The 13000-nt window shown below is 30.8% G+C and overlaps 2 protein-coding genes across 2 annotated transcripts in view; one reads left to right on the top strand and one right to left on the bottom strand.

The window, feature by feature from the left end:
- LOC130676136 (odorant receptor Or2-like) overlaps positions 1 to 13000 on the bottom strand; it is a 232993-nt gene that overhangs the window by 131640 nt on the left and 88353 nt on the right. The gene's annotated exons all lie outside the window — the stretch shown is intronic.
- LOC130676137 (uncharacterized) lies at positions 9803 to 11761 on the top strand. The gene is made up of 2 exons (XM_057482142.1): positions 9803 to 10880; positions 11049 to 11761. The coding sequence occupies exons 1-2, from the start codon at positions 10331 to 10333 to the stop codon at positions 11660 to 11662; spliced, it is 1164 nt and encodes a 387-aa protein (XP_057338125.1). The 5' UTR covers positions 9803 to 10330; the 3' UTR covers positions 11663 to 11761.

Genomic DNA, 13000 nt, shown 5'->3' with positions numbered 1-13000 from the left:
CCTGTAAGAGTGAGACGGCATAATCACTGTATAAATGCGGCATAACCACCATATTTATACCGCATAAATACCGTTTAAATACGGTGCGAACATTATATGAATACCGTGTAACCACTGTTTAAATGAGGTATAGCAACCGTATAAATACGGTATAACCGACGTTTAAGTACAGCATAAAAACCATATAAATGGAGTATAATCATTGTACAAATACGGTATAGCGAGAGCGTAAATACGGTATAAACACAGTAGAAATACGATACAGTCCCTATATAAATTTGGTATCAACACAATATATTTACGGTATTAATACGGTAATAAAATTTCACAAACATACCGCATTTATACCTAGGGTATACCGTAATAATACTTATACCCAAAAAATACTCGGAAAATACCGTAGAAATACCGTTATGGCAATTTCGCGAGGGTATTGTAAAATAAAGCTTAATGAATTATAGATATTGACTGTTGATCAATTAGAATTTACATTTATAAAAAGCCTTGAAAAATTTACAAAACGAAGTAAGTAATAAATAGCAGACTATTTGAGCAAGACCAAGACCAAGACTGATTACGCAAGACCAAGACCAAGACAATACGCAAGACCGAGACCAAGAACAAGACTACAAGGATTTGAGCAAGACCAAGACCAAGACCGGACAAGCAAAACCGCTTGTCTTTTGGGCCCTCCACGTCGCTCTCGCATCATCTTTATTGTATTTTATTTAGTTTTTTTTTTGTTATTTTAAGTCTTTTATATTAGTTAATTAATCGGCTTCTTTCGCATTTAAAGAACCGCGACCCTCTCTCCACAACCTAACATACTGAGCGCACCAAGACATGCCACTACCACCGCTCATGTCTCTCATCTCCAAAGAATTTAGATATTAGGTTTTAATTTACGTGTATGTTTAGACCGGTTGCCGATACCGGGGAAATAAAAGTCGGCTCGCGCCCGTCAGGAACTGGAGGAGATGAAAGGGGTGATTGGTGGGCGAAGTGTAACGGAGCCCGATTTTGCTTAGTTAGAGTTTTAAGTTATTGAGCAAGTTTATTGAGCAAAGTTTCTTTTTTGAGTAATTATTGAGTTTAATTGAGTATAAGAAATATTACGTTACAAACGACACAAGTAATATTGAATATTTAATAATTATTTTTCTTATATTGACTTCATTCAAGTTAACGGATCTAGTCAGTTTTTATCTAACATTCGGTTCAGTCGTTTTTGATATTTGTCAGCGTTTCAGTATCATTAACTTGCTATAAATTGATCGGATACATTAATTCTAATTTCATTCATACAATCGAATACCTCAGATCTAATTTCACTCATACGATAGCCTCGTCGCTAGCAATCGTCTATCAATACCAATTCATCAGATTTACATTTAACTGCAGTCAAACAATAGCCTCTGTCGCAAACAATAATTTAGTACTATCAATCGATCAAAATTAAGTGAACTCTCATTCAATTCAACGACTAATCACGTCACATTGTCTCTGGACAATTCCATTGAAATTTCAATATCTCTTAGCGTATTTCGCTATCTTACTATTTTGAACAATTCTAATCATATAACCGATCCGATCAATCGGTAACTTCGCCTCTGCGCATATCACAAACAGCACCTGACGACGCAAGTGCTAACAATCGAAAGCTTTCAACAATCAGTCGTTCTATAGTACCACGTACTATCTAAGTATACCGTGGTGGGTACTAAGACTATCTCTCTCTTTATATACAGACGTGTATATTCTATCAAATCATTACGATTTCATTACGACGATCTAGCATCGTGAATCTCTAACTACGTTTCACATTAACAATACACATCTACACACACACATCCATACATTCATTATTGTGTAAATTGTTCAACGAGTTACTATCATTCTCATTCTCTAAATATTTTCAATCTTTCTCATTGTAACTTCTTCAAAGGGTTTTATGCCGTAGTGCTTTCCCTATTTTTTTGGGTCAAAATATATTCTTCGATTTTGTTACACCCTAACCACGAGTTTCATTTATAGTGGACCTACATTATCCTATCTATCCTTATAATTACTCAATTTAACTTAGATTATTAAATCATCTTAATTTACAGGTAAATTTAGAATTTAAAATTTAAATAAAAAGTATATTAAATAAAGGGAACATTTTCCCGCAAACAAGTATTAATAAATTAAATCAATGATTTAATTTCGCAACCCAGAGATATTATGGGCTGTGACAAATGAAAATATTGTTATATTTTTTAATATGCGTATTTATCCAACATCCCAACCACCTACCAGTCCTGGCATGCATTTATTTAACTGTTATTACAACATATGGCGATACATAGGCATATAACTTTTTTTAATACAGTTATGCATGGCCATATATGAACCACACAACGCCATGTATGGCCATACATGGTTTTGTATGACTATATATTAGGGTGTCCGTTATTTCCCAAATCGATTTTTATTTACCGATCACCCCCTTAATCTTTAGTTAATGACCTAAAAAAAAATATCCAACACAAACAGGCTCTTAATTTTCACATTAAACCGTGCCGAAATCATTTTATATTTCCCATTTAAATAACATGGGATTTATAGACTTTTGACTCTTAATTTTTTTTCTAAGAAACAAATAAGAGTAAAAATTTGATCGAAGCATATTCTGATAGGAAATTGAATGCTCTACAAAAAAGTTCTCTTATGGATTTTCGATAAAATAACTCCTTCAGAAGTTATTTAACGTTAAACTTGTGTTTGTTATCAATCAATAAAAGATAATTGTTATTATCACCAGAGTACCGATGATCATTTATGGAGATTTCATGGCCTAAACAGAAAATCAAGGGAAAAAAAACATTGTTTCATGAGAAGTAATAGAAATAACATACCTTTCCTCATACAGACGAACTTTAAAATGAATTAATGGAAAGTGGTGAAATAAAAATGTAAAAACTTCTTTGTCTCTAATGTTATAAGCAGATTTATTATAATTTTTGCTTTCTTTATAATTTTTTGTTAAGAAAACTATAGTCGCATTAGGATATTTTGTTTTGTACTCATTTACAACTTGAAACAAATATTGTTTTTGGTCTTCTCGTGTTGTTAAAATGTGGATATACTCTTAAGTTAATTTAATTGCTCTTTCGGTAACATCATTAATTACTTGTAAATTGTTAACCATTCGTAAGTTAATTCGAATTCCTTACAATTTTTTGAAAAATTTACCATTGATAGAAATTTTTTGAAATCAGATGTGAAACGTGGGCGGGCAATAACGACTATTTAGAAGGCGTTCGAAAGAAAGCAAAAATGATAATAAATCTGCTTATAATGTTATCGACAAAGAAGTTTTTACATTTTTATTTCACCACTTTCCATTGATTCATTTTAAAGTTCGTCTATATGAGGAAAGGTATGTTATTTCTATTATTTCTCATAAAACAATGTTTTTTTTCCCTTGATTTTCTGTTTAGGCCATAAAATCTACATAAATGATCATCGGTACTCTAGTGATAATAACAATTATCTTTTATTTTAACAATTTTATAGCCAAAAAAGGTAAAAATGATAATAGAATTAAAAATATTGTAGGATTGATAACGAACACAAGTTTAACGTTAAATAACTTCTGAAGGAGTAATTTTATCGAAAACCTATAAGAAAACTTTTTTGTAGAGCGTTCGATTTCCTATTAGAATAGGCTTCGATCAAATTTCTACTCTCATTTGTTCTGAGGAAAAAAAATTCAGAGTCAGAAGTCTAAAAATCCCATGTTATTTAAGTGGGAAATATAAAATGATTTCGGCACGGTTTAATGTGAAAATTAAGAGCCTGTTTGTGTTGGATATTTTTTTTTTTAGGTCATAAACTAAAGATTCAGGGGGCGATCGGTAAACAAAAATCGATTTGGGAAATAACGGACACCCTACTATATATGTCCATGTATGTCAGTGATTAATTGAACATATATGGCCATATTTAGTCCATGTATGGGCATATATGGCCATACAAGGGTATGTATGACAAAACATGACCATGCATATCCGTAATTTACTGAACATTGTAACACGTGGAAAATTCGACGTTGACCCGTGGTTTAAAAATTATTTGAATGAATGACTGGTTATCTGTTGAGCAATAGATTTGGTGACATCTATGACGGGAATTTGAACTTTGATCGAGGAATCGATCGAATAGATGGATTGAGAGAGATCCGGAATAGACGCCGAACTGAACGGCCACGTTTTTTTTTGTATATGAACAATTCGACCCCGACCAAATGAACAATTTTCGACTCCAACGTTTGCACAATTTCGATTCCGACTTTTGAACAATTCCGAGTTTTGATCAACGATTAGTTAAATTAATTGATAGTGAATAAATTCTGAGTGAATAATAAACCGCCTTTTGTGAACAAGCTGAAGTATCGGCGCGACTTTGACCAAAGTGTACAAGTGATGTTATTATTGAACAAGTAAACCGCTTTCGTGTAATGATCAAAAACGAAGTAAATAATTACGCGTAATAACTGGATGATAGTGTAATTTAACGCGTTACCGGAATAAGATATTATTTCTATTTTATTTTATTTCATCGAGCAATTCTGGGAATTACGGATTATCCGTGTCTCATTCGTACGGCAGTAGAGTCTTGCCTTGTACAGTACTCTGACGTCACTCGTCAAGTATTTCGTGAAAACGAACGTTGTATGTGTGCGTGAGAAATAAAATAAGTTTATTTTATTTCGACAACCGACTGATTCTCCGAGCAACGAATTGATTTTGTTTTTCGATCAACTACGATTTTTATTTTATAATTTTTTAATATCGAGTCGAGCCGACAATGGCTATTTATATTTTTGTAAACCGATTATTTGTGTGTGATACCAATCATCGATTTTTTTTAAGTAATATACGACTAATTATTTTCTTTAATTCTGATCAATTATTTATCGTAATCTAAAGATCCTGACCTTCTCCCGATCCACCACCCTGAGCCGACATTTCGATAATTGGTCATTTGGTGATTATAAAATCACCTCGCGCCCAACTAAAAATTTTGAACAAGGTTGCTAAAAATCGTAAGTGTATTCTGACTTCACTCCGGTAGATCCCCGGTGGTGAAAAACCCGTTGCAACATATATGACCGCACATGGCCGAATATGGTCCATGTATGGACATACATGGTCATACTTAGTCATGTATGACTATATATGACCATGCGTGCTCTATATATGGTCGTTAATTAACTGTCCGTAAAAAATAAAACATATATGGCCACGTATGGCTGTTCATTAGACCGATTCAAAAAAATCGACTAATTTTTTTTGTCTTCATTATATTGAAAATGTTGTTGGAAATGACAAAAAAAAATACTGTGAAAGTTTGAGCTCTTAATATTGATATTAACAACTGCCGCATCGCAATTTTCTATTTCCCATTTAAATAACATGGGAAAATTTATTCTTTAAGCTTTGGAATTTTGTAGCTCTCGGTGGGACCAATATTTTTAAATTTTCAAGACATATTTTTATGGAAAATTTTACGTTCTGTAAAAAAAGTCTCTTATAATTTTTCGATATTTTTATTTCTTCAAAAGTTATTCAAAGTTAAAGTTAGATTGACAATAAATTTTTACATTTTTTTAATTTTTTGACGCAACCATCAACTTTATCGGAAAATTTTACAGGACATTTGTTGTAGAGCATTTTATTTTCTACAACTTATCTCGGAGAAAATTATCGATATTTCTCATAAGTCGTATGTTATTTGCAATTAACTGGAACTTTTCTTAAATAATCTAAATTTCGTTGCTTAGAATTAATTATATTAAATTTTCAGTTAATTGCGAATAACTTACGACTTGTGAGAAATATTAAAAATTTTCACTGAGAAAAGTTGTAGAAAATAAAAGGTTCTACAAAAAATGTCCTGTAAAATTTTTCGATAAAGTTGATGGTTGCGTCAAAAAATTTAAAAAATGTAGAAACTTATTGTCAATCTATCTTTAACTTTGAATAACTTTTGAAGAAATAAAAATATCGAAAAATTATAAGAGACCTTTTTTATAGAACGTCAAATTTTCCATAAGAATATGTCTTGAACATTTGAAAGTATTGGTCCCACCGAGAGCTACAAAATTCCAAAGCTTAAAGAATAAATTTTCCCATGTTATTTAAATGGGAAATAGAAAATTGCGATGCGGCAGTTGTTAATATCAATATTAAGAGCTCAAACTTTCACAGAATTTTTTTTTCGTCATTTCTAACAATATTTTCGATATAATAAAAAAAAAAAATTAGTTGATTTTTTTGAATCAATCTACTGTTTATAGTTCATATATGAAGCATATATGGCCATACATGAGCATACTAACCTTTTAATGCAGTCATTCATGGCCATGTATGATTCATATTAGGCCATATATGGCCATACATGATTTTGTATGACCATTAGGGTGCTTCATTTTGGAGCCAGATTTTGTTTTATCAAGTGCATGTTGACAAAACTATGGCTCAACACAAAAAAAAAAATTCTATGTCGATTACAGACCTAGCTCATTGAAAAATTCGATTTTCCCATTGATATAACATGGGAAAAATTTTTTGTAGCTTTAAGTATTTTTAACCTCGTTAACAAATCAATAGATCAAATAGACTAATACATATTTTTGTAGGAAATTGAACGCTCTACAAAAAAGGTCTCTTGATATTTTTCGATAAATCCGTCTATTCAAGAGTTATTACAGCTCGAAGTAAAGTTGGAGACCTTTTTACTTTTCCAGTGAAACTATCAGACTTATCACAAAATTTTGTGAAATCTTTTTTGTTGACAAATTTATTCTCTAGAAATTATTATTAGTAAAGTTTTTTCAAATTCTACATTGTTTTCTAGTTATATTCATTTCAATGTTGAGCTCTTGAAATCGATCAGAACCATTTTTTTAAGAGCTTGAAATTAAAATGAAAACAATGTGGAATTTGAAAGAACTTTACTGATAATAATTTCTAGAGAATAAAATTTTCAACAAAAAATATCTCACCAAATTTTGTGATAAGTCTGATAGTTTCACCGGAAAAGTAAAAAGATCTCCAACTTTACTTCAAGCTCTAATAACTTTTGAATAGATGGATTTATCGAAAAATGATATGAAACCTTTTTTGTAGAGCGTTCAATTTCCTACAAAAATATGTATTAGTTTATTCGATCTATCAATTTGTTAACGAGGTTAAAAATACTTGAAGCTAAAAAACAAATTTCCCATGTTATGTAAATGAGAAAATCGAATTTTTCAAGGAGCTAGGTCTGTAATCGACATAGAATTTTTTTTCATGCGCGAAAATTTTTTTTTTTTGTGTTGAAGTATGGTTTTTTTCACATGCACTTGATAAAAAAAAAAATCTGGCTCTGAAATGAAGCACCCTAATGACCATGTATGACCATGTATGTCCGTGATTAATTAATCACATATGGTCGTTTACTGTCTACGTATAGGCATGGATAGCCATACATAGTTGTAGTGTTGAGTATTTTTCCATACAGTAGTGAATACAGTCTAGATATCATACAGTACTGTCTGAAATTTTTCTCTTACAGAAAGAACTCAGCACTATCCCAGAGAGTTGCCATTACTATATTGTTTTTTCCGTGAATGATATACATTTCATAAGATGGAAATCTGAATGTATGTATTGAATATAATTTCAACCATATATTTACCCCTGAAAATGAAACATATATGGCCATGCATGGCCGTATATAGTTCATACATGGGCATATATGGCCATATATAGACATACAGATTTTTTATATAAGAAATTTGAGCTATTACAATTACTTATAAACAGGATGTTGTAGTGTAAAAAAATAGGAAATTTTTTTGATTTCACTAACAGCATATTGATGATTATATTTTGCTTTTTCGAAAGTGATTATATTCTTTCAATCTTACGTAGCACAACTAAACTTTGTTGTAACTGTCGGTTGCATAGCCTAGTCGTCAAAGCGTCGGTCTCTCGTACGGAAGGTCCCGGGTTCGAATCCTACGGAAGCGGGTGCGGTCATTAGTAAGTCTAGCGTTTTTTCACTGAATTAAAAATTTTCAATTCGATTAGGAATTCGATGATTCGCATATCTGATAATCTCTGCGTTGATTTACCCCTACTATAGAGTGTGGACCTCAACTTCGTTTCAACTACTATGAGGTATATATCAGAGGTTCAATTAGGTAAAGAAATAAATTGCTAATTTGTTGCTGAACATACCGTTCAGTATCAGTCAATTAGTTTGACTAATGCACTGACAATGCTGACTTCATGCTAAGTAGCCAATGTCATGATATTATACTATTCTGAGGTTCAATTATCTAAAGAAATAAATCGCTAATTTTTTGCTGACCATAACGCTCAGTATCAGTCGAATAGTCTTACTATTATACTGACAATGCTGACTACTTACTAAGTAATCATTGTCATGATGTTAGACAATTCTGAAGTCTATATCAGAGCTTTAATTAGCTAAAGAAAAAAATTGCTAAATTGTTCCTGATTATACCGTTGAGAATAACTCAGCTAGTTTGACTAATGCACTGACAATGCTGACTACATACTAAGTAAACATTGTCTTGGTATAAGACTATTCTGAGGTATATATCAGAGCTTTAATCAGCTAAGAAAATAAATTCACAAGTGGTAAGTAACTTCGCTTGTGTGTTTAATCGCTCACATAGGCAATCGATAACAGCGGACGAATTAAACATACTCTTTTTATTATTAATTCGATATGAGTACTATTTTGGTGCTCGCTGTTTGGTTCTTCAAGTAGCTTATTACCAATTCAACTTTTGCTGCGACATTCGTATGGGTTATATGGTAATCTGCATGTGACTCTAAGTAAATTTGCGTGCGACAAGTTTAATTGTCGTATTCCAAATTTACTTGTCGCACGCAAATAATTAAATAACAGAAATTGTTCAACATTTCTTTTCCCGAGCTGTCTTCCATTTTCGATTTGGCTTAAATAATCAGAGCTTCAACGGCTCAGACAAGAGAAAAATTTTTTTCTCTAACGATATCTCCTGAACAAATTAACCGATTGTGATAGTTTTTGATGCAATTAACTCGTTCTATTAAGTTATAGAGCTGATTAGATTTAAAAATCGATCGTTCAAGTCGTTTTTGAGAAATTAAAAAAAAAAACTAGAAAACATTTTTTTTTTTGTTATTCGGAAACATTTTCGAGTCTACTTGATCAAATAATCTGGAATATTCAGGAAAGTTGAAGGCCAACAAGCTCTTTCGATTACAGCGAGAACCATCCAAATCGGTCCATTAGTTAAAAAGTTATAGTGTTCACACCCACCTACATACACTCTCATACATACATACTGACACTTGGACATCATTCTGAAAATAGTCAGAATATCTTCCTAGGACATCGGAACGTCGACATCTGATAAAATTTCGATTTTCAAAAATTGGGCCGAAAACAATTGCTTCCCGAATTTTTAAAAAATAATCAATTTTCTTAGCGGAAAGTTAAAATTTTTTTGGGATATTTTACGAAAGAATCTGCCATACTCCGATCTGTTCGAAGTATTTTGTACTAATTTTGTTTTTTTTTTTTTATTTAAATAAAAATATTTTTTCTACACACGTGTTTACAAACTTATTTTTAATATTCTCAAAAATATTTATCAATCATTCACAAATTGTAAACATATTTCTATTTCAGAATTTAATTTAAAAAAATTTTGGTTTCTTACTTTGATTATTAGAAAGAAAATCAATCATTGCAAACAAGTTTGAAAATAACTTTTTTAATCTTTAAATTAAAAAAAGTTTTTGTAAAAAAAGTTATGAATATATACTATGAGAATTCATAAATACTTCGATATTTTCACAGAAATTTGTCATGTGTATAAACCAAGAATATATCAATTTTACTTGACTAATTATTTAAATCAAACGGCTTTACAACTAATGCTCATAACCCCGTTAAGCAGTTTTGAATATTGTGAGAACAATTTTGCCAATTACGCAACACATTTTTCTGCCATTTCAACTTGAATTATCTACTTTATCGATAAATTTCATGATATTTGAATGTCATGAGATTAAACGACTACTGCCATCTGTTGTAGTAAAATATTTACTGTGTTGGTTACACTTTTTCTCTCTACTATAGACATTAATTAACGACGATCTTTAAACTATCAGTAACCGCATATTGGATCCATTTTGTTAAAAACTAATATTATTAATTTTGATTGCCGATAATAATTAGTATCAATTACAATTATTAAAACTAATATATTGTCAATATGTTAAAAAAACGTGGTAGACCAATATCTGTAGACATAGAAAAGTTGAAAGAAGTCCTAAAGCTCAATAAAAACAAAATATTTACAGATGACAATCGTGTAGTATCAAAGCACGATGAGATTTGGAATTCAATTTCACAAGAATTGAATCATATCATAAAACCTAATAGTATCCATGCATTTGTAACAGGTGATCGATATAATCTTAGATCTGAATTGATTTCATCTTTTAACCAAAATATAAGTATAACTTCAGAAAATAACTCTACAAGAAACTCATCACAAGTAATTACCGATGAAAATGATTCTGATGTCAGCCGTTCCCTTACAAACACTGAACTAACTAAATTCACATTTACTGTAGATCGTGTTGAATTTGAAGCACTAAAAACTGAGAAAATTTATAAACGTAAGCGTGGTAAAAAAGTTGTGAATTATAAACAAAATGTATTGATACCAGGTGTATGGCAAGCGTTTATAACAAGTAAGATATGGGAAACAACTAGTCGTAAGTGTGGTTATAATTATCGTCGTCATTTTGGGTCTATGGGTAATTATATCATTTTACTACTATTCTTATCAAATTTCCTTGTATTTAAAAATTTTGATCTGTATATTATATTATTAAGTAAATCAAAATACTCAAGTTGTACAATCAGCAGTGATAATAATAATTAGTAATGTAATTAAATAATTCTTTTAATATTAAAATTTACAGGCTCATGTAATTGTACAAGTGAACTTAAAGGAAAGTTTCATACTAACGAAGATGAAGTGGTTTTTAAATTTAAAGTTACTCAGGGAAATGGTGACTGTAAAAAAACATATCTTCGTCGTCCACTGCGTGAAAAAGTTGGTGAAAGTTTACAGAATCAAACAACAGACGAATATTGCTCGAATTTGGCAGATAAATTGATGAAGCCAAAAGATCCAGAACCACCACATCTTCTGAAAGCTAGTGCACTCCGGACAGTAAAAGGAGAATTTAAAGCAACACTTTTTTATCATGAAGACTCTATCACAGCTATTACTATAATGCACGCTTCAATATATCTCGAAACAATTCATTTTGTCTCTGAAATTTCTGTTTGCGTTCATTATTGGACGAATCATCAAAGAGACGTTTATTGTAAATATGCGTCGAAAAATAAAAACACTTGTATTTATATTGATGCTACAGGGGGTATTTTTCGTGAATTTGTTAAGTGCAATAAAACTAAAACTCATAATTTATTTCTATACATCATAGCTGCTCATTTTTCTGGAGAGCAATTTACAATTGGTCAAATGGTCTCTGAAGCACATGATACTGTTACGTCTGGCAAAAATTAGACGATTTTATTTTAATTTTATAATTTTTAAATAAGTAAAACAGAATAATGAGAGTATACATTAAGTGCCTCGATGGTCAGTTTTAGAAATCGTTTTGGTGCGTCACAAAAGCTTTTAACGGCTTAAAACCAAAACAAACAAATAAATAGAAATTTTATGAGTTTTCGAGTACTAGATAAGAACTGAACACATTTTAAACTCATTTAAGAAATTTTTTAACAAAACAAATGACTCATTTTTAATATTTTAACTAAAAATATTTTATAAAGATAATTCATAAAAAATTATTTAATAGTCCGATAAATAATAACATTTTATTATGTTTATAATTAATAAATAATATTTAAAGGTTCTAGGTGACAAATACCAGACCTAGTAAATAATATAATATTCTATAAATAATAATTAATAAATAATGCTCAAAGGTTCTAGGCAGCTCGCCAGGCCTGATAAATAAAAGCTAATAATAAATAGTAATTAATAAATAATAAATAATATTTAGTAATCAAAGGTTCTAGGCAGCTCGCCAGGCCTGATAAATAATAACTAATAATAAATAATATTTGATAAATAATAAATAATTATTAGTAATCAAAGGTTCTAGGCAGCTCGCCAGGCCTGATAAATAATAACTAATAATAAATAATATTTTAATAAATAATAAGTAATAATTCATAATAGTAAAGATGATGTACATGAGTACATGATATTCATGAGTATGTGTATGTATGTGTGTGCGTGTTTTGCTCACGTGTAAATGTGCTTGCGTGTGGGTGGACACATATACGCACACACATGTACACATACACATAAGAGAACATCCACCTGTAGTGGGAGTTCATACGACACTCTCTGGAAAATCTAAGAGTGAGGGTAAGGGCCCAGGAATTCGGACACTTAATTGGTCACGCTTTTTCCCCCAATTGAGGTCAACTGGAACGCCCTGAAAGTCAAGACCCAAAAAATTGGTCGTGTGAACTCTCTCTCTTGACCTGGATCTCCAAGTGTGCGGATCGTAAATCAAACTTAAGTTCAGCGGCCGGTTTTTCCGCGTAGAACAGTAAAGTATATTTTTAAATAGAGTCAGTGAGCTTTATACTAAGTGTTCCCTAGTATATCTTTTTAATTAAATATTTTCGCTACAATAATACTGCAAGGTGAAAACCCAGGTATGTTAATAAATATTTAATAAAATACCACAGATAAAATTTTGTAAGAGACTTGAAGAAATAGTCTGGTCACGAATTTTATATTTGAAATTGTATTTGGAATAATTAATTTTTGTTCGGTTTAATATTGTGTTTAAATAATTAATTTTATTTGAGTGTTGTTTAACAC

The sequence above is a fragment of the Microplitis mediator genome, chromosome 10 (assembly GCF_029852145.1).
Source record: "Microplitis mediator isolate UGA2020A chromosome 10, iyMicMedi2.1, whole genome shotgun sequence".
NCBI lineage: Eukaryota > Metazoa > Arthropoda > Insecta > Hymenoptera > Braconidae > Microplitis > Microplitis mediator.
The sequence above is the reverse complement of the archived record's forward strand: the minus strand, read 5'-3'. Positions and strand labels throughout refer to the sequence as shown.

Excerpts from the sequence above, each read along its gene's own strand:
- LOC130676137 (XM_057482142.1), top strand. The coding sequence starts at position 10,331 with ATGTTAAAAAAACGTGGTAGACCAATATCTGTAGACATAGAAAAGTTG. Across the intron at positions 10,881-11,048 it reads TCGTCATTTTGGGTCTATGG|GCTCATGTAATTGTACAAGT; the intron begins GTAATTATATCA and ends TAAAATTTACAG.